The sequence below is a fragment of the Cynoglossus semilaevis genome, chromosome 9, assembly GCF_000523025.1.
Source record: "Cynoglossus semilaevis isolate Cse_v1.0 chromosome 9, Cse_v1.0, whole genome shotgun sequence".
Classification (NCBI taxonomy): Eukaryota; Metazoa; Chordata; class Actinopteri; order Pleuronectiformes; family Cynoglossidae; genus Cynoglossus; species Cynoglossus semilaevis.
This window is the reverse complement of record NC_024315.1, coordinates 12491385-12513739: the sequence shown is the minus strand read 5'-3', so window position 1 is coordinate 12513739 and position 22355 is coordinate 12491385. Positions and strand designations below refer to the sequence as shown.

Below are 22355 nucleotides of genomic sequence, written 5' to 3'. Positions count from 1 at the left end.
GTCCGGGTGTCGCCTGACCGGATGATGCCAGAAGTTTGTTCCTCGATATAACGTTGCTAGTTTTGGTCACGCAGTATCAGTATCTTTAATGTTATAAACTTCAGGTTCTGACGTCATCACGTTTAAATACAGAGTCTCTCAGTTAAAAGAGCAGTGTTCGCAGTGCTGTGTGGAAACTTTTAGCATTCCTATCTGCGACTGACCAGGTCCGGTGATAATTTATAGGGAGCAGAGCTGGATAACGACGACGGGGCAAACCCAAGTGTCGTGATGGGAAACCGGGAGATGGAAGATCTCATATCTCTGATCAACAAACTCCAGGACGCCTTCACTTCGATTGGCCAGAGCTGCAACTTGGACCTGCCGCAGATAGCGGTCGTGGGCGGACAGAGCGCAGGGAAGAGCTCCGTGTTGGAGAATTTCGTTGGCAGGTTGTACAGATTTATTTTTGAGTGTCAAAGTGAATGTCTGTTAACCTGTGGGCTGTCTAACTCCCTCCTCTCTCCACATTTCAATAGTTTATGTGTAAAAATCTCCAGCTAAGTAAAGTTGCAGTTCGCGCTGTGTTTCGGTGCCTTCGTTACCCCAGTTTTTTTTTTTAACTCAAAACCTCTTTCCATTTTGTAGCTAATGTATTCGCGGACAAAAACTCATTCTCCTTACACTCACTACTCTTTTTGCACAATAGTTTTTGAGGAACAAAAACAGTTGATAAATAAATCACACGTGCAGTTAAAAACCTCGCTTTCTTTTTTAAACAGTCCCTTCTTTTGTAGTTCCAGGTTATTTGTATCATTTTACAACTAAAACCAAAATCGAAGAGGGGTTTCTTCAAGACCCAAGTTATTATTATTTTTTTCTGTCGCTGACATTTTAAACCTGCTACGTTGCAGGGCTAACATGATCAACATCTATTGAACAGCCTGATAATGACCTATAAATGTCCTTTAACCAAAAATATTGTCTCATCCCGCCACCTCCATCTTCCCATCCCCAAAAGAGAGTTTCAGGCAATTTCTTCGGCCTCAACAAGGCTGGCATTAACTGCCACATCATTTTTGGCATTAGCTTACCAAACATTTCCTGCTGCAATTGCAGTTTGAATATTTAACTCTTTAATCATTTTTTCTTGGAGTCTAAATTTAACACTTGTGTGTCTGGTGTCAAAATGCCAACATATATAGTACTCCTTCATCACCAATACTATGTCATGACACTGAGCACATACTGTTTGTGTCCTCCTGAAGTACAAATATATATTCCCTTGCCCACCGCTTGTTAAACTGTCCTTCTTCTGCATTAATATTTCACTCTTGGATATTATTACTACTCACCAAGATGCCAAGAATTTGACCACATACACCGAAAGCACACACAGACTTTGACCACTGTATTGAACCCATCCAGAGTGTACACTGTCGCCAGTGACCGGCAACAAGATCGGAGAGAAAAAAATATTGATGGATGTGTCGTTGTAGAACAGGCGTCTTTAGTCATTTTCAGGCCAAGGTGCCACAAATTGGTATTTTATGATTGTTAATGAGGACATTTTCTGATTCATCAACAGTTTCTGGGTCTGACTGTAATAAAAATGAAAATGGCAACAGCTGAATTCTCAGTTGACCAAGCGGTAAAATGCCTGCATTACCCATACATACACAAAGCAATTCTTTTGACCAAAGAATTTAATTGATGGCTGATTGACCAATTATGTCACAAAAGCACATGAGTAAAATAGATCGTCATGGAAAAGGCCTAACGTTAGTAGCTTTTAATGTGCTCTAATGTATTTGGTATAAATTCCCTAAAACATGTTGATGTTTCGATGAGAACTGTTTTTATTGTTTTTGGACGTGTGTGTCTGTTGTTTTTCCTCTGTCACTGTAGTGATGTCGTTGAATTATTTCGACTTTTTTTGTCAGATTCGTTGACATTAATAAAACCAGTCATTAATTATAACTGTGTGCCACTTAGGGACTTCTTGCCCAGAGGAAATGGAATTGTCACCCGTCGCCCCCTCGTCCTCCAGCTGGTGAACAGTAAAGCAGGTGAGTTTTTATTTTGTACCCGTCAATGTTTGTCCAATGTGCTCATACTGTATAATAATAATAATAATATGAACTGTGTAGCATCTCTTTATAAGTACTAATTTTTTGTCCCTAGAGTATGCAGAGTTCCTTCACTGTAAAGGCCGCAAATTTGTGGACTTTGATGAAGTACGCCAGGAGATAGAGGCAGAAACTGATCGTCTGACTGGATCCAACAAGGGCATCTCCCCTGTGCCTATAAATCTCCGTGTCTATTCACCAAATGGTAACAAATGCATATGTAGAAAACGTGCAGACTAATTACATTGAAAGTTTTGGGTTTTTTGTTTTACCTGTTTTTACTAATGACTTCCTTTTCATCCACCCTCTTATCACTCAGTGCTGAATCTCACTGTGATTGATCTGCCGGGAATGACCAAAGTGCCTGTGGGTGACCAACCTCAGGACATCGAGTTCCAGATCAGAGATATGTTGCTACAGTTTGTTACTAAGGACAGTTGTCTAATCTTGGCCGTCACCCCAGCCAATACTGACCTGGCCAACTCTGATGCCCTGAAAATAGCCAAGGAGGTAGATCCTCAGGGTGAGAGAAACCTCTGGGATTTCTGTGTTTGCTGGTCTTTAATTAAAGCATATTAATTATCTGTATCTGTATGTCATTGTATCTGTGTCTTGCAGACCCAGCTCTTCTTTTTTATAGATAACCTTCTCCCTGTTTTTTTAAGGCATAGGGTCGTTTTAAGGATTAAATTACACTTTGAATCTGCTCCGGACCAATATGGCTACAAATATTTGCCAAATAATTTTATTGTACAGTATGTATTACTTTAATCCCAGGTTGTATGGCATAAATTCTGTGGTTAAGAGAACAATGAAACATTTATTGTTAGGTTGGGATACACACTAATATCAGTCCAATTAATCTGTAGCCAATATTTTTTTAATGTAATTCCAGCCAATAATGGGCTGATAAACAACAACATTTTACACAAAGCTGTCCATGCTGTGAACAATAAGGCTCTTGTCTCTTCATGTTCCTGATGTCATTCTCCTGCAGCGCAGCAGAAACATTTGCATAAGATGTAACAAATGGCCAAATTGAGCTAACAGAACAGAACTCTGTTCATCCAGATGGTTCTTTTTTTAAGTATGTTAGAGGACAACATTTTTGGAGAAGGAAAAATGTAAAAAGTAATTTTCAACTAGTGGTGGCTTAGCTCTTAAGGAAGCGGACTTGGGCCTGGAAGGTTTCAGGTTCGAGTCCACCAGCTGCCAAATTGCTACTGAGGTGCTCTAAGCATGGCACTCTCTGCTCCCCGGGCGCTTAAAGCTGCCCACTGTTCACTTTGATGGTGATGGGTTAAAAGCAGAGGTCACACTTGGTTGTGACAAGTAGTTCACTTTCCTTTCCTTACATGAAGTTAACCTGTGCACATGAGAGTGTGTAAAACAGTAACCATGCTATATATTTGCGAAAAACAATCCAAATGTATTGCAACATGTGAGCTTTGTCAGGGGATGCGGCATACTGAGCCTTTATTTCTTCCGTCTGCTGCTGCCTTCACTGAAGGTTTTGGTAAGGGTTGGTTTTGCTGTAAAATTTTGCTTTTTTATTTTTTTAATTGCTCTTTAGGTTTGCGGACTATTGGTGTGATCACAAAGCTGGACATAATGGATGAGGGTACGGATGCACGAGACATCCTGGACAACAAACTACTGCCATTGCGGAGAGGTGAGACCACAAAATAATTCCAGTGCATTATTTCAAACCAATCTACTGGTTGTAAAATATTAACATTGTTGTTTTTCTCGAAGGCTACATTGGCGTGGTTAACCGCAGTCAGAAGGATATTGACGGGAAAAAGGACATCCGCGCCGCCTTGGCTGCAGAGCGGAAGTTTTTCCTGTCCCATCCTGCATATAGGCACGTTGCAGAGCGCATGGGCACATCTCACCTGCAAAAATCCCTAAATCAGGTTAGAGACAAACCCATGGACCTAATACAAATCCAATATAGCTAAAAAGGCCCTTCAAGATTTCTGGAATTCAGAATATTGCAGCATCACAAAATCCTGCAGTGACTGACTCAGAATAATAACGCCAGTTAAATAAAAAAAACTTTTTGATATGCTACTTCTGACCTAATTCATAATGTTAATGAAAATCCTTTCTCAAAAATGTTAATATGGAATTGTTGAAAATTGGTCCCAGTTTTTTGTTGAAAAATATGTACATTTAATGCATCACTGCCATATTATAAATCGTATTAATATAAACATGAGCAGTCATGTAGCAGGTTTAATGATACTAACAAAAATATTTTTTAAACTTATTAAGACTTGTGCATTTTCTCATTATTATTTTTTCCTTTTTTCAGCAACTGACCAACCACATCCGTGACACTTTGCCAGGGTTACGCAGCAAACTCCAAAGCCAACTGTTATCTTTGGAGAAGGAAGTGGAGGAGTTCAAGAACTTCCGGCCAGATGACCCGGCACGCAAGACAAAGGCTCTACTTCAGTTAGTACATACACAAATTCCAACACAAACAATCATCAACGCAAGCCTTTTAGAAAAAAAAAAACATATACTCTAACATATACTGTATGAAGGGATGTCACAATTATACATTTCTTTGGTATGAAAACAAAGCAGCACACGTTGCACCAACTATAGTCCCAGCATAATATTTTCTGACAGTATTTAGGAATAACCCAGTTAGTTGTGATGTTGTTAGTTGTTGATTAATTGTGATAATTCTAACTATTTAAAATCTACAGGATGGTGCAGCAGTTTGGTGTTGACTTTGAGAAATGCATCGAGGGGTCTGGAGATCAAGTGGACACCTCCAACCTTTCTGGTGGAGCCAAGATTAACCGGATCTTTCATGAGCGTTTTCCCTTTGAGTTAGTAAAGGTGACTGGTCCTGAGATTCTACTATTATTTTCTTGGGACATCTCATTTTATCTTTTCACTTCCATATTTGGTCGTTTTTTTTTTTACCCTAAAGTGCCCAGGTTAAAGTTCCAAAGCGATGCTTTTATTAGCACAGACAGGAGTCAAAGGAAACTGAGGGATTCCAATCACTGCAGGTTCTACACAATCATGTGTGCAGCTAAAAAAAAACTCATGTGCAAGTTGTAGAAAAAAATATTTAACCATTTTTTTATCCTGGGACTCTTCCCACTCACTGGGATCTGCTGGCAGTGTCTGTGCTCTGTCATTACATACAGAGTTTAGCCACTTCAAGGGCCCATGTGTCGTTGTAATTCCCAGATGAACCACGTACTTGGCGCCTCCAAGTTGCAGCCTGTTGAATTTGGTGGTCCCTTAGTTTTCCCGTTGGCATGCCTGCAAGCAAAGAGCTGAGAATCCTGGGTTTGATTCTCAGAGGACCCACATATTGTATCCATAATGGCACCTCCCGTGTGGCAGCCAGTGAGTTGTAACCATGTACTGAGTGGCTCCTCCTGTGGCGGCCTGTGTCCAGTGCAGAGATTTACTTTGAATTTCCCCATTGTGAGATGAGTAACAACAACAAGGACAATTGTTATTATTAATGCAGTTAGCTGGGCCTTGCTGCTTTATCAGCAGCATTAGACGTGTTTTATCTCCCACGTGAACCTTCTGTTGGCCATCTTTTCAGTTAATGTTTTTTCTTAAGATCTTAGTTAAAGGAAAGAAAACCCCAAATTCATTAACAAATATTAGTGTCTTGTAAGTATTTCATCACTAATGTATTAAAGATTGAGTGAACATCAGCTAGCTGCTAATGGTGTTAATACATTTTATCAATCATTAAAAAAAAATCAAAGAAGGACGGAATGCTGTGCAAAAACCTGTTCACTGAAATTGTAAACCTTATACACAGAATTTACACAAAACAGCTGTTAAATATACATATAAGTTCTTATGTCAGGCTACAGTTTATCTTCCAAGTACCAAAGAAAATACCGTAACACAAAAACGATTGCAAGCCTAGTCTTAGTGACAGTCATACGGCACCAAAGTCTTAGTCGCATTATTGTTTTTCGTGTTCACCTGGAGCCGTGTGATGTGTTCAACGCTGGGACAGACATTGGAACAATTGAGCCAAACGGTGAACCTTTTCTTTGTTCTGGGAATTAGTGCAAAGCTGTGCTTTTCGCAGTTGATGATCATTTGCATCCATCGTATCCATTCAGTGCACTCGACAGCTCTGTCTCCTCTGTTTCTGTCTATGAGGCGTTCATGTTGTTGGTGTTGTAAACAAGTGGACTGGTCGGTGCATCTGTATATTCCCTAGCTTGCTTGTGTGTTTGTTGCATTCCTCTGTAGAGAACAAGTGTTGTTGTGGCTGGGGACAAATACTGTTGTGTGTAATGTGTTTCAGATGGAGTTTGATGAGAAGGAACTGAGGAAAGAGATCAGCTATGCCATCAAGAACATCCATGGTGTCAGGCAAGTGCAGTGCCTGAAAAGAAGAGTTCATTTTTGTCTTGTGACTAGTCTCCATCAAATCTTCCAGCGTTTCGTTCTGTCTTAGATAGGTAGAACTTTATTAATCTCTCAGGAGATCGCTTCGAGAAATTAAGGGAATTAAGTCTTCGAGTGTTAATGCCGGTTTTTTGTGTATTTTTAGTGAGCTGGCTATTCTGTCTTTCTTTAATGTATGGGCACTTTTTAAAAATAATTCAGCTCTTTATTTTTGTTGTTACATGTCTCCCAATTTCTCTACTTGCTTTACCACTCCTCTCCCAGTGTTCTCTATCTTTGTGCCTATTCCACACTCTTCCTACAGTAGGTGTCTCTCCTCTGCTCCATGTCTGTTTTGTTTTTGTGTTCTTTAGGACCGGCCTGTTCACCCCAGATCTTGCATTTGAGGCCATAGTGAAAAAGCAGATCATTAAGCTGAAGGAGCCCTGTCTAAAATGCATCGACCTGGTCATCCAGGAACTCATCAACACGGTCAGACAGTGCACCAATAAGGTATCATTTCTTGGTTTCCACCTCACCTGTACATGTACACACCACTCAGACTGGCATGCTTTACATTTGACAGTGGTATTTACGCTGCAAAATACTGTGCGCAAACATCACTTCTTAAGTACCATTACGACTGCTGTGTGATGATGCACTGATCCAATATTCACACCGAATATCTGTTCCAACCAGGACTGATAGTCACATAATCCTTGATACTAATTGACCATAGTCTGTGTTTGAGACGAAAGGAACCTACAGCATCTAACCACAGCAACAACAACAGCGATCAAGTGATCAAGTTACATGTAGTTGAACTACTCATTAATTCCCTGTCAGCTGCTATATTTCATTCCCTGAATGCTTTAAATGTTTACTAAGAAGATTGGTTTCAGTTTATTTTAAAAGTGACTGCTGGTGCAGGTGTTCATTTTAAAACAATTACCATTCATTTCAAATAAAATAAATAGAAATACTTTAAATAACATAGGTCAATTTTTATTTGTATTGTGTTTAACAGAGTGAGGACATTTTTAAGTCAAGTCCGGGAACTTCAGTCTTCAGATAGTGAAGTTAAGTTTATTAATTCAACCATGGTATTGGAGCTGTAAGAGTTATTGGCAGATATGCAGGTTTTGGAAATTGTATCAGGATTGAAAAAGTTAGATCGGCACATAACTAGCAATAACTACAACTGAACTAAACTTAGTAGCTGTGACATTGGCAGTTGACTTCATTGTGTGTACAAATCAATTTTGTTTTTTCCCCATGTAGCTTATGGTGTGGTTGATTTAAACATTTGAGAAAGCTACAGGTATGGAGAACATCACAGAAAGCTTCAGCTCAAATGACAAGTGAAAAATGCAGGTGCAGCACATTAGTACATTATGTGTGACATGTACTAATGTGCTATGTGCTACACAAGTTCACTTAATTGGTCTGAAAACTATATATACCTTAATTTGTCTTTGATTGTATATGAGATAGTAATAGGCAGAACAATTAAATTATTTTCCACTAGGGGGCAGCAGATAACAAATTAATGTGCATATAACTGTTGCCATTCAGAATGTAGAATAAGCGGTAATTCGGTTGTGACAGCAGTGGCAGTGGTGGAGAAATATTTGAAAAGAAAAAGTACAAATCTGAGCTGGGTCTCAAAAAGAGTTTTGACCCAGTGAAAGGCTTTAGTATGAGCAGTGGTCAGAAGAAAGCAGCAAAGGTGGTTCAGTACTCGGTGTGTGAGGAAAAGGTCTCCAACAGTTTGTAGTTTAAGTTTAACGCCTTCTCCAAAAGCATTACAGAAAAAATAATACATTTTTTTGTAGTTTTGTGAGTGCCCGTCCACACCCATTTGTACCTGCAGCAGTGTTTGTGTGTCCTCCACAGCTGGGCTCATACCCTCGACTGCGGGAGGAGACTGAGAGAATCGTCACAACTTACATCAGAGAGCGAGACAGCAAGACTAAAGACCAGGTGTGGTCATGCATGAATGTGTGTTTTTATCCTTGTAGTCTATGGCAAAATGGTTGTTCATTTTAATTCCAAGGTGTGTGTGTGTGTGTGTGTGTGTGTGTGTGTGTGTTTTGTGTTAGGTGTTGTTGTTGATTGATATTGAGCTCTCCTACATCAATACTAATCATGAGGACTTCATTGGCTTTGCCAAGTAAGTTTCTACTGTATACACTGACAAATGAGTTGCATGAGCACTATTAAACAGACATGGTATAGACTAGTGATTCCCAACCCCTGTGCCATAGCCTTTCCAACATAAATGGTATGAAAACTATCATTTGTTCTCTGAAAAAAAAAAAAAAAAATTCAGACGATCTTTGTGTCTGTTTCTCTTCAATTCCTGTGAGTATATGAGTGTCGTGTTTAACTAAACAGGCCCAGGTTTCACACCTTTCACTTTGACCACGTAAGTTAGTTCATCTGTTGCATAGACAAACAAAAACAAAATGTTTGCAGTATATAAAAGAAGTAAAGACCAGTGAAGTGAATTATTTTCCACAGTACACCTGATGATGCAACACAGTGGTTGGGAATCAATAGTACAGAATATCAGAGGTGTCCAACTCAAATTCACACTGCGCCGAAATTAATAAAACTGGTACAAAGTCACTGACCAAACTCAATATTTATTGAAGAGTTGACTGGAAACAAAGTTAAGCTTGGAATAAAAACTGAATCTGGAACAACCAGACAACCATCATCAGTATTTCTTTCTTATTATATCTGTAGCCTTTGGAGTTCCTTTTTAATGTAAATCTTTTTTTCACAGGCCAACAAACCAAAATGTGTGTGCTATAATATACACCGCTAATACTACAAATCCTGCCAGTATATAGGGACTATATACTGCGAGCCAAATATAATTACACTGCGGGCCAGATTTGGCCCCCGGGCCTGAGTTTGACACACATGATATAGATGGCTTGTTTTTTGCTGGTATGAGTTAGGCTTTTTATTATTTTAGGATGTAACTACTTTTCAGTAAATAAAGGACATAATACAAGCTAATTTTAAAAGATCAATTTGCCTTGTTTTGATTGTGTCTTCCTCTCTCTCTCTCTTTCTTTGTCTCTCTCTCATTCCATACTTACTCCGCTGCAGTGCTCAGCAAAGAAGTGCTGCTTGTGCTACCAAGAAGAGAGTCATGCCAAACCAGGTAAAACAAGTCCTTTAAATCACACCCTAAAACAATACAGGTTTCTCTTTTTTCCTTTCCTTTTATGACCTTCGGTGTTGTCACAGTTTTCCTTTCTTACCTTACATGTACATACATTCGCTGGCTTTTCTCTTATATGTCCTGTTCCTCTTTCTCCTCTCCTGTTCCTCCTTTTTTTTTAATGGTTCAGGGGAGGTTTTGGTAAGTATTGCACCTCCTTGCATCTGCAATTGTCACTTCCTCTTGTGTGGGTGGGTCATGACAAAAGGAAAATTAAACATCTTGACAGACTACCGGGAAGTGAAAGCGTTGGCTATACATCATTGTAACCTTTCTTTCAGAAATGTACTACACCTCCATGTCTTCTGAATTTGATAGGTATTGCCATGTCTCTGGTCGGTAAAACATTTACATAACCAAATAAGCAGTGGGTTAATGTGGTTTAAATCTCGCAAAAAAAGAATTTGTATTATCTGTAGATTTAAAAAAACAATTATTTTCTCTTCTTTTGGCTGCTCACTTTATCTCCCTCCACCTCATCCTGCCTTTTCTACTGTTACACAAAACATCTTTCTCTACATCCATACATCTTCTCTAGGATCTTCCTTTACATCTTGTCAGTCAACTCCAGCTCTGACATCTGTAGACTTCTCTTCATGATCCACCTTGACTGTCCCTCTGATTTCTAATCCTGTTCATCCTGGTCACTTTTGTGAAAATGTGAACACCTTCATCTCAGCCTTCTGTCTCTGAGATCATAGCAGGTCTCACTACTGCTTATAAATCCTCTGTTTTACTTTTGCTGCTATTCTTTTGTCACAAGTCTGCCCTGACACTCGCCTCCCTTTTCTTCACCCTTTTTGAGCCATTTCATGGACAGGGATTTTGTTGTTGTTGTTTTGTTGTTTTTTTCGTTGCTGTCTTGAGCTAATATCTAGAACTGTATTACTCTGCCGGTGAACCGTATTGCTAAGTCATCTTTTGGACTTTACATGTAGGTGATTCGCAGAGGATGGCTAACCATCAACATTAGTATAATGAAGGGAGGATCTAAGGACTACTGGTTTGTCCTGACTGCTGAGTCTCTCTCCTGGTATAAAGACGAAGAGGTAAGGTTGCTAATAGCACATTGAATTGATGAAACTTTTTTAATTGTGTTGACATTGTAAGAGAGAGAGAGAGAGCAGTTTGGTGTAATTAGCAGTGTAATTAATCTGATTTCTAACAGTAGTTAGAAGTTATTAGTGTGCTGTGAGTGATCATCAGGTGTTCCGTGGAAATGTATCCCCATATCCCTCCTTTATCTACAGCTTATTCCTTTGCAAGGTTGTAGGGGGCGAGAATCTGTGGTGAATTCATGAAACATTTTGTTGAACACCACAGGAAAAAGAGAAGAAGTACATGCTTCCCCTGGACAACCTGAAGCTGAGAGATGTAGAAAAAGGCTTCATGTCCAGCAAACAGGTTTTTGCCATCTTCAATACTGAGCACAGGTGTGGAACTTCAACAACATTGTTAACGGAGTGCATTTCTTTTCACCTCGGCTTCATGGATGTGCTTGCTTGTCTTGTAGAAATGTGTATAAAGACCTGCGTCAGATTGAGCTGGCATGTGACACCCAGGAGGACGTGGACAGCTGGAAAGCCTCATTCCTAAGAGCTGGAGTTTACCCAGAAAAGGACCAGGTACGTAATACGTACTAGTCACCTCCTGTGTGTAACTCTGTGTGAAACTATCATTAAATGTTGTTTTTTGAATGAACGTTTTCATACATTTAACTGCATATAGTATTTATTTAGTAAACATATATACTTTAGTGAAAGAAAGCAGTGTGTAAGATACATATGAACTCTGTCTCATTGTCCCTTGTCTTATTCTTTTCAAGCAAGAGAATGAAGATGCGTTGAATTCCTCCGACACAGTGTCTATGGACCCTCAGCTGGAGCGCCAAGTTGAAACCATCCGCAACCTCGTAGATTCTTACATTGGCATTGTCAACAAGTCCATCAGAGATCTCATGCCCAAGACTATCATGCACCTCATGATCAACAGTGTACACCCTCTGCTTTATATGTCTCTCTCTCATTCAATGCTGAGTCACTTTTTAGTTAGGAAGCTATGTCTGTCTTCTAAATCATGAGGAGCTTTCTTTCTTCATTCCTTTCTCTCTCCAGGCAAAGGACTTCATCCACTCTGAGCTGCTGGCCTTCCTGTACTCAGCAGGAGAACAGGGAAGTCTGATGGAGGAGTCTGCAGAGCAGGCTCAGAAGAGAGAGGAGATGCTGAGGATGTACAGCGCTCTGAAAGAGGCCTTGGTCATAATTGGAGATATCAGTACTACCACAGTTTCTACCCCAGTGCCCCCACCAGTTGATGACACTTGGATAGCCAAGGATCCAAGGTAATAATAATAATTCTGAATTAAAAACATTATTGTAGAGATGCACTGATCAACCGGCCAGTGATAGAAATCAAATTCTCAGAGTTTGTCTGACTGGTGACGGGCCAACATCAACACACATCGAGCTGGTTTTGCAGCCGATGGTTTTGCACATACTTTAGATTCTGTGTTGGATAGGAGAGGACCCTCACAGCCTTCACAGGCTGAAGTACTTCACAGTGAGCCAAAGACCACTTTGTGGTTACTTTCCTGCAGTTAACCTGTCAAATAGTTAACTATGCAAAGTCGTTCAGAATGTCAAATCCAACACCAACATCCAGCTGAACATGCCCAGCTGTCCTGGAAGCAATTGTTTTCCAAATGTTGCTTAAACAGAGCAGTTTCAAGTCCTGTGTTTCTTTAGTTGGTCAGTTATTGCATTTTTTTCTGGCTTTTAATTACAGATTCAATAAAAAACAACAACAAATCTATTCATTTTTAATTTTCAGTTTGTGTCCTGTAATTTTAAAATCACCTTTCCAAAAAAGTCCTCCAGGATCCCGACCTGCCTCAGTAACAGCGCCCCCTCCCAGTCGACCTCCAGCTGTCAGAGTGGCTACCTTAGGTCCTAATCCTTCAACAGCAGTTGGAGCACCACCTGTACCTTCGCGACCCGGTCCTCCACCAGGACAGCCTGGTGTCACTGGTGATGCAAACCATGGTGCATCGCTGACCACATCAAGGCCGGCACGTGTGCCACCTGCGCCACCACCAGGGATTCCCAGGTAAAACCTCATTGGTTTGTGTTAAAATAAAAAAGGAACAAAGAAATGAATCGAGGCCTTGTTGTTGAAGGGTGCTTAATGCTAGCGATGCACTGATCAGATCCTAAAATACCAGTACCTAACGTGTTTCAACTCTGACTTCCTCACCTGTTTCTGCAGCAGAAGACCACCAGTGGCTCCTAACCGACCCACTGTCATACGTCCTTCGGAGCCCTCCCTTCTGTACTGAAATCTCAGAACTTTTTTTTTACCTTCGTTATATTTCCATTTGTTTACACTTTCTATTATACTGTTGCTTTTTAAGTCCAAACATTCCCTATGAAAATGCATGCGCTTTTTAGATTTTATAAAAAAGAGACAAACTTTACATTTCCATTTGTTTAACATTCATAAGGCAGTCAATAATTGTAGTGTTGAAATGAATATATGATTTTTTTTAAGCAACGAATAATTTCATCCAGTAAATGGCATCATTTGACCATAAGACCAATTTTATTATTTATATAAATATATCTACCTTGATTATACTGCTTAAGTATGACTGGAATGTCACATTAAAACTCAGCTATCTGTTAAGTAATCATCTCTAAGTACGGCTGCACCTAAAGGACACATCAAGAGAAACTGGAAAACGACTTAGGTAGGTAGGTAGGTTTGTAGGTCTGTCCATTGTTTAAAATTTGTATCATGGCGTTCACAGGGTAGCTGTGGATAAATTACGATTAATCATGATAAATTACGATTAATGATGATAAATAATGATGATAAATCTGGATAAATCAACATTCCTAAATATGACCAGAACCATTTTCTCCTGTATACTGCTACAACAGAAGGACAGATAACAGCAGGTACATATGTATGTATGTGTTTCACACCTGTTTTTATTTGTGACTAATCCAAATGATTGAGTTATTAATATGACAAAATGTCAATGTATACAAAATATACAAAAGTATAACTCCTAAACTCCCACCAAAAATATGCCATAACTGTTATTATTATATGATTTTTCCACACTTTGTGGACATTATTGTGCATCTGGATGGTGACATGAAACACTTCACACTTTGTGGACATTATTGTGCATCTTGATGGTGACATGAAACACTTGTCAACAGTTTCTTTCGAGGCTTGGGTGAAGCCCTTGTCGTCAAAAATATTATTTGGTCTACAGTCCCTCACAGCCAGTTTGACAATTGTGTCAGTTAGTTTGTCAGTCATAGACCAACTTACTGTCTTGTGGGGTTGGAGCCTCTACAAAAATGTTGGGCGTCGAGTTGATATACTCCTGCAGTGTGTGTAAATAACATGTATATTTACTGTGTATTAGAGCAACAATAAGTGGATGGACTGCGGAATCATTGGATCTAGAGTGCTAGTCATTCTGCCCATGCAATAAATTTGTTAAACATTTTAATCTGATTCATTTTAGAAATTAATTACCACAATTAATTCATTTTAGCGTGAAGAAAATGTGTGTTCTTTTTCTGATTCTGTGGACCACAAAACAGCCTGGGACATGGCATAAAATCTCAGTTTAGTTATCATCCGTCAGTAAGAATGCAGCAAAAAGACACATTTGACAAATCAGTAAAGAAACAACAAAGTCATAACCCACTAGAAGGGAGTAGTACAACAGTGAAACTACGACCTATTTAGACTTGAAAATCCCCTTAAAAATCCTAAAACTATTGCAGAGACAAAAGAATACAATCTTTGATGTTGCTTACATAGAGCAAGCCTCTAAAAGAAATTTCATATTGGGTTTGTGGTCACACGAATGGAAACAACTTTGTCATTTTAATTCCTGCTTCCCTCTTTCAATTCCCTCCGACTGACGTAAAAATATTTTGGAAAAGGTTAAAGGATCATTTTTCCATTTTCATTTTAAATGTAGGCATTCAAAACGTCATCAGACGTACAGTACATCTTGTCTACCTCAGCAGCCTGTCTTCATTTAGCAGCACAGTTCGCCTCACGTGTAGACCTTCCGCTTATCATCAAAGAGTTTCCGGACAGTATACACCTAGAAATAGACAAATTCATAGACAGCATTCATTACGCACTGAGGCTCAGCGTTAACGTGATGTATTTCGTCAACAATTATCAATGTTTTATCTCAGTTTACTGCACATCTCAGTTTTACTTTACGCATTTGGCACCTGCATATTTTATTTACCTGAGTAAGGGCCACACAAAGCATCACCAACATGCTGGCACAGGACCAAAATGACACCCTCCAAAGGTTTTCTTCCAGAAGGTTCCTGTCACGTGCTTCAAACGCCCTTAATGCTGTCTGCATGTGTCGACTGCGTTCCAGGTGTCTGTGCAGTGTATCCATGTACTCCTGGATAAAAATATCAGTAGTAAAGTTGAACACGACTTCGTGCTCAAGGCAAATGACAAAAGTCATTTGCCTGACTTTTTTATCTTAATTAATTATCTGAACAAAGTGACCATCCTAACAGACAAGCACAAAACCCCTCTGACCTGGCATTTGGCCACAGATGTGATGTTTAAGTACTTTCTAGACCATTAATGTGTATCTCACCCGAATGTCATCCAGCTTGTACTCCAGCAGGGTTCCATCAGGCTCTTCCAAACCAGTCCACTCATCATCTACGACTACATCCCCAGCTTGAGCCTCAGTGAGTATTTCAAAAAACACCATCTTCTCCGAGAAGCGACTGAAGCTGTTGTCAAAACAAATCTGATAGTCTCCCTCCTCTGTAGTCTCCACACTGTCAATAACAAGGAATCCATTAATTACATCCTTTGTTCTGTTTCCTTAAATTAAGACTTTCTTGTCATCATTACTTGTGTGAATGTATGTGCACATGCATGTACAGTGTGTGTAACATTTTTACACTTGTATGACGTGTGTGTAAGTGTGTGTGTGTGGGGGGTTATTATAAGTGTTGTATAAATAAGGTTTAATGATCAATAAGTTAGAGGTAGGAGTTAAAGTAGGAAACAGCCTGATTAAGGCTTGGGCTGCACGAACATGTGGACTCCGTCGGAGCGACGAGAGTCAGCCACCAGTCTGATGCCTTGTGGGGAGATGATTTCAAAGTTCACATCCATACCGGCACCAGCTATCACCTGGAAGGAAAAGCATATACGGTGCACAATGTGCAGTTGGATTTTAAATGTCAGACGATTTTATATTTTTTGCAAAGATCTACGAAACACATAGTTGAACAGTCCATGTGTGTCCTATAAAAAACAAACAAACAAACAAACCAGACAACAGCTGTGTATCATACGTTTACAGAGAACACGCCCACTAAACACACTCATGTCTATCAGTGTAAACTGTGACACATCAAACATACTGAGTCTACTGGTTCGGGTTAAACCTCTCTCTCTCTCTCTGTGTGTGTGTGAAAGAGGGAGATCGAGGGAGTGAAAGAGATAAGAGTATTATACATTGTATATGCATGTCATTACACTTGCACAGACAGGTGGACTATGCTGCTGAAAGTTGTAGATTGTGAATTGAAGGTTCAAATGGCGTTTCCCTTTTTGCACTTCATAATTGCAAGATATGGATTGCTATTGTGTTCATATTTACGAATGCCAGTAAAGTACTGAGGTAGGAAGTGTGTTTCAACAGACAGTGAAAAGGACGTTACGTGGCACACACACTTACCTGATATTCGATCTCCATCGTAAGATTCTTTATTGTTGTTTGAAAGAAACACTCAGATTTCCCGGCTGGTAGCATAAACGTCAGCTCGCTGTCTTGGCTTTGTCCCAAGCAGCACACGGAGCCTAAACAACAGCCGAACACAAGTGTAAACACAAGCGGCCGCCATTGGGTCTTATCTTCCCACCGAAAAAGCTTCATGACGGATGTTTTCCTCCAACACTACACTATCTGACTTCAGCCATCTTCCTCTCATCTCCCTTCCGCAAAGGAACTTTGCCATGCTGTGATTGGATGAAGGACGCGAGGAAGACAACGCCACGGACCAATCATAGGAAGAAGAGTAGCGAACTCTCTCCAATCACGACGACAGGGTTACTCTGCAAAATTAGAAGTCGTAAGTATACTGTATACAGAGTATTTCGACAGCTTTGTAATTACTTTTTAAGCCCTAAATTATGATTACAGTATATTATATGTATATAACAGTACACTAACGTAACACGCCATCTTCTTTGGCTTTGATAAAAATTGATTTATTTCACATAAAATAAATATATCTTTGTTTTTGCTCCTAACACCAAGTCCGTATCTAGAAAGGGAGTGCTGACACACGGGGAAATATTCTCTGTGATTCTTATACAAAATTTCGTGTGTAAAATTTGTTTTTGGTGTTTTTTCTTGGTCTGAGAAGACTGCAGCTTGCAGTTTTAGACCAATTGTTTATCTGTGAACTAAATAAGAAAATGACAAAAAATATGTGTAAGTGACTCACCAAAGGAATGCATTCATTGCCCTGAAAAATGGAAAAAAAATGGGATTTACGTCAACAAATATGACAAATATGTGTGTCTTGCACAAATTTACAACTACAGTACAGTATAGTTTTAACTGTCAGCCTTAACTCGTGTTTTACCTCAAGTACATTGAGTCTTTTACTGTAAACACAGGCATTTCTAATTGTTTCCTGACATGGCATGTATACACACACTCACAGTGTGTGTATACATGCCATGTCAGGAAACTGTGTTCAGTTGGGTATTTCGTCACTGTAGCCACTATCAGCTTGTCTGGCCATCACTAGTTTGTTGGTCTGGATAAAGAAGTCGCACAGGATAGGATTTTGAAATACTATTCAAACTGGTCATGTTATTTCATACACTCTGTTTGTTTTTAAAAATCCCAGCATGTGTCCATTGTGTACGAAGTAGAGTCCTTGTGTTCGACCGCCAAGAGAGACTCGGTTTTATCTCTTAAGCTAGCTTTGTTGTCAGCCGTGGGTACCTCTGAAAATGGGCGACTTCTTCATTCTGTCGTTGGAACTCACACGTTTAGCTCATGTCACCGTCTGGTGTTCTGGTGCTGTTCCAGCTCTTAAGAGTTGTCATTTTTCTGGCAGGATTCCATGTGCTCACCTCCCATACGTCTGTAATAATCATTAAACATTTTCACCACTAGCATCAGTAGACATAATATATAGAACACAAGTAACAACATCTGTAGACCCATGTTAAGTTTGTATGCAATTGTAATGAAAATAATATCAGTATAACCTGAGCAAAAACACTGAGCGGTGTAATGGACGAGATTGTTGTTTTACTTCAATAGTATTTGCCGGAATCACTGTATCATGAAATGATAAAAGTAATAAAACAAATATTCCAGCCTTATTGTTGAAGGAGTCCGTCTATAAAACCTAATGAGTTATGGTCCTGCTGTTTGGCTCTCTCATCATCATGCTACGCAAGGAAAGATAAATCAAAAAGGTGAAGGAAAGGGAAGTGTAAGTGAAGAGACAAACATTTTATTCACAACTTTCGGGGAGTGTCTCCACACACACACAGACACTCACAGACTACGTACCCTCTTGCCTCTTCCCCATATCATGTTCATTTCCTGCTTACATAAGCATACTTAAAAAGCAGTATTAGTGACGACTGGCAGTAGTTAAGCAAACACCAAAGGTGACAGCGGGCTGACAATTTCCCCACCTTTAAGGATGAAGACATTTTTTGGGAGACAATGCATTCAGAGAAGTTCACAGATATAATTATAGTTTAGGGTTTTTAGTATCTTTTTCCTATTTTCACCATACACTTAAGGAGCTTTAGATTTCCATTTGCTGCTGGACTGAGTGAGCTGTGAAGACACATCAGGTGAACAAAGATATTTTTCCTTAAACTGTCTTAAAGAAATCAATTTTGCCCCTGCAGTAGTTGCGGTTTGTAGAAATGTCTTTATATCTCAGATAATGGTTTCATGCTACTGTAAGGCAAAGCAGAGAAAACCCCTGAGGCTTCTTGTCTTTTTTGTGGGTTATTTCTTTGTTTCACTGCTTCTACTGTTTTGCAACTGTTCTGTTCCTTCTTTCGTCGGACTGATTTTTCCTAACCCTTTGTCTTTCAGAGCCGACATCACGTCTTCGAGTGTCCTCTGTGGAGTTGTATCTGGTGGCATGGCAGAGGGGGACGTGGGTTTCAGCCCTCAGGTTTTCGTGGTGAACAGTCAGTCAAAATGTGCCTATATGCCCAGGAAAAACAAACCAATCTGGGCAAGAGTAGGCCAAAAGGTTCTCCTCCTGCTGGTAGCTGTGACTATGTTTGGACTTGTCGTGCAGGGGTTTTTCATTTACTTTTTATATAGAAAAACTGAGGTGAGTGTGCCAGTGTGTCTGTGTGGAGAAAGAGAGAGTGTTTGGAAACTTGTATGGCTAGAATTTCCCTTATTCTCACTACGTCATAGCGAGACTGAAACACTTAACATCACAGCATGTGGGCAGTTGTGTGTGCTCTACATTTAACAGTGATAAAATATGTTGAATGTGTTTCTGTCTCTTTATAATAATATATACAACACAATACAACGCAATACAATTTCACACAATTTCAAAATGCTTACATTGTTGTTCATTTATTCGTATCATTCCCCTCTGACTCTAGGTTATTTCCTTTGATGGATCCTATTCTTACAACCTGAAGTTGTCTTATTTTAGATCATATGGTCAACAGATAAAAGCATATGTACAGTTTTTACATCTCTTAATGCTGAACATACTACTACGTCTTCAAGTGTCCTGAATTTCTTTATTTTTCTTTACTTACAGGGTGGTCATTTTCTAGGCCAAATAGGAAATAAAGGTATTGTCCTCACTGTCAATTCTTCCTCTGCAGAAATGTACAGCTCTGGAACCAATTCTATTAAAACCTTGGTTTTTTTTTCATTTATTTGTGGCTTTAGAGTTCAATGAAATACCAATCCCACAGAAGATGACACCAAGACCCTTTGCTCATGTGATAGGTAAGTGTTCTCTTAACTCTTAACTCAAACCACAAGATTGAATTTGACATGTTTTTATTCATGTGTTATCATTCTGTTTTTATTGTCTTTGATTTATTTAAGGCCCCAATATTCCTTCAGTGGAAAATAATGTGGTGCAATGGATTCACGACAAAGGTGACGCCATTATGAACCAAATGAGCTACGACCAAGGCCGGTTATTGGTTGAGAAGGAAGGATACTACTTTCTTTACTCTAAAGTGCAACTTAATGCAGCAATGGAATGTTCACCTATTCTGCACAAAGTTGTGAGAAACACAAGTGCCTACGATGAGTCAATAGAACTGATGAGAGCAAAAAGGTGAGTCGGTAAACCACTTGGAACACTCTGATGCTCTATTGTTGTACTTCTGCTTATTTAAGTAAAGAATAAAACATGACATCACACTACCTGCATCATTGTAGCAAATTCAGATTTACTTTTGGAATCTCTTTAAAATGTGTTTATTCTAGTTTTCACTGCCGGACCCCAAAGCCCACAAGTAGGGCAACAGTCATGGAGGATATATGGAACAGTTTTCTGGCTGGAATTTTCCACCTGCATAGTGGAGATAGAATATTTGTCACTTTGGAGAATATTCAGACGATACGTCCAGGACAAGCAGACAACTTCATGGGAGCATTCATGCTAACTCCCTAAAATGTACATTTTGTGGTTCCACTGTTTTGTGTGCCTTCACACAGTACACAATCATGCAGTTTTCGAGTCGATGGTACTCTGTGTACATAACTAAATAACTCCATATGTATGAATGGGGGAGTATACGTTTGTCCAGGGTATCCTTTCAGCAGAGTAACCTTGCCTTGGCACATCGTCCGGTGGGATTAGCTCCAGCCTTAATTCTGACCCTCAGCAGGGTAAAAAAAGATGAAATAAATGTGCATATAAATTAAATAATTTATACTAATATAATCCCACAGATGGTGTAGAAAATACTTTCATTTGAATGTTTCTGGAAATAGTTTTGTTCAATTGTTACGTCTTTACAATCGTTCTTATTGGACCTTCTGACATTCAGAATTGCCATATTTTCCTGTTTCATGGTGATTTTTATTGGAATCGTTTCTGAAGAAAAATGTTTTGATTGAGATGTGTTATTCAATTGTTGAATTGTTGAAAAATCAATTCATTTGATCAGTAATTGAAACAGTGTTAACGTTTTCTTTTTCAAATGTTTTTTTCAAAAAATAAACTGCACCTCTGTAGGTGTGTGTGTGTGTGTGTGTGTGTGTGTGTGTGTAGGTGTGTAGGATGTGGTGCTGACGCTGATTAAGGTGATTCAGCTCTGAGAGTGTACTAGGGGAAGTTTCACAGAATCTGCAGCCTTGTTTGACGGGGACTCTGAATATGGTGAGGGGAAAAGACATGATGTGAGATTGACAGATGAAAATGTTAGGAGGAGTTTTACTGTATAAATGTGCAACATTCAAAACAAAGGCTTTAGAAGGAAGGGAGCAGGAGTAAATAGTAGAAAGATACTGTCAAGAGGAGGGGAGGTGTTAACTGGCTACTGTTTTACTTTAAACGTTTGTTTTAAGTGTTTACTCAGCAGGTACATGCCAACTTTTACTGTACATTGTACGCTGTTTGATGTGCATGTAACAAATAAAATCTTGAATCTTAAATCATATCAGCACTCATATCAGATTGTTCTCAACAGGTGGCAGGTGGCAGGTCTGGTGTGCAAACATGCTGAGGTTATATATGGGTCATTTCCTGCTCCGAGAGACAGATATCGTCGAAAAAAGCGAGCCAAACACAAACACTTATATTCATGCGGTTTTAGCATCAAATCTACAGCGAAGCAGCCATCCTGAATCGTTTTTAATTCTCCGCAGCGTGCTTCTCATTGGGCATCTCAGCTTTCATATTCCATATTTTTCGTGAAAGTAATTATTTCCTGTGTTCAAGGAAGTGACAACACAATGGCTGAATAATTATTCATTGTTTCATTTCCACATAGGAATCGTATTGTTTTATGTGAAATAAAAGTATTTATGAATCAGGAAAAAACTCATTTAAATTATTTATTTTAAAGAATATATCAGGTTGATCATTTTCTTCTTCTTTTTATCCGTTAACAGTCTGATACTGATTGATTTTACACAATACCTGTAATGTTCTTAGAGATAATATATATATAATATATATATATATACATACATATATATGATTTTTTTCTACTAAATTAGTTTCTTTTATTTGAGTTTTAGCACCAAAGAAAAATAATACATCAATTAAGGGGATGCATCCAAAACATTTTGATTAAAGGAGAGAAAATTAAATAATGAAACAAACCCGGTGCCTATAATTAACCGAGGCTTGGAAACTAGCCTTGAGAATATGATAAATAAAAATCAAACACTAACTGAATGTGTTCTTAGAACTTTAGAAATTAGAATTATACACATGGCTGATCGTAGGTATATTTATATTGTAGAAATTGAGCTGTCTTTTCATGTGTTGCAGGTAAAAACAGTTGTGAGGCTCAAACTGCATACATTGTGCTTTCTGTCTCAT

General features: G+C 39.1%; 3 protein-coding genes across 6 annotated transcripts; 2 read left to right on the top strand and 1 right to left on the bottom strand.

The window, feature by feature from the left end:
* The first annotated feature begins 25 nt into the window (after window positions 1-25).
* LOC103383914 (dynamin-2-like) lies at window positions 26-13910 on the top strand. Of its 2 annotated transcripts, none has more exons than XM_008317242.3 (20): window positions 26-431; window positions 1975-2048; window positions 2164-2313; window positions 2428-2631; window positions 3682-3780; window positions 3864-4024; window positions 4426-4568; window positions 4829-4964; window positions 6421-6488; window positions 6878-7016; window positions 8400-8486; window positions 8606-8676; window positions 9627-9681; window positions 10680-10790; window positions 11065-11174; window positions 11255-11366; window positions 11567-11734; window positions 11856-12082; window positions 12610-12846; window positions 13009-13910. In XM_008317242.3, the coding sequence occupies exons 1-20, from the start codon at window positions 271-273 to the stop codon at window positions 13073-13075; spliced, it is 2580 nt and encodes an 859-aa protein (XP_008315464.1). In that variant the 5' UTR covers window positions 26-270; the 3' UTR covers window positions 13076-13910. The 2 variants fall into 2 exon arrangements, with proteins under 2 accessions (XP_008315464.1, XP_008315463.1); XM_008317241.3 differs by having other exon boundaries at window positions 27-431; window positions 13006-13910.
* tmed1b (transmembrane p24 trafficking protein 1b) lies at window positions 13911-16792 on the bottom strand. Its single transcript, XM_008317240.3, has 5 exons — window positions 16502-16792; window positions 15854-15951; window positions 15401-15590; window positions 15029-15196; window positions 13911-14875 (listed from the first exon to the last, which is right to left on the bottom strand). Exons 1-5 carry the CDS (start codon window positions 16697-16699, stop codon window positions 14825-14827), a joined length of 705 nt encoding a protein of 234 aa, XP_008315462.1. The 5' UTR covers window positions 16700-16792; the 3' UTR covers window positions 13911-14824.
* Window positions 16760-21848, top strand: LOC103383912 (tumor necrosis factor ligand superfamily member 14-like). 3 transcript variants are annotated; one of them, XR_001760581.2, is made up of 7 exons: window positions 18442-18654; window positions 18905-19151; window positions 19602-19635; window positions 19736-19795; window positions 19898-20135; window positions 20288-21185; window positions 21496-21848. XR_001760581.2 is itself a non-coding variant. In XM_017035375.2 (6 exons), exons 2-6 carry the CDS (start codon window positions 18954-18956, stop codon window positions 20472-20474), a joined length of 717 nt encoding a protein of 238 aa, XP_016890864.1. In that variant the 5' UTR covers window positions 16760-16895; window positions 18905-18953; the 3' UTR covers window positions 20475-21463. The 3 variants fall into 3 exon arrangements, 2 of the variants coding, with proteins under 2 accessions (XP_016890864.1, XP_008315461.1); XM_017035375.2 differs by lacking the exons at window positions 18442-18654; window positions 21496-21848 and adding an exon at window positions 16760-16895 and having other exon boundaries at window positions 20288-21463; XM_008317239.3 differs by lacking the exon at window positions 21496-21848 and having other exon boundaries at window positions 20288-21463.
* Window positions 21849-22355: the final 507 nt, after the last annotated feature.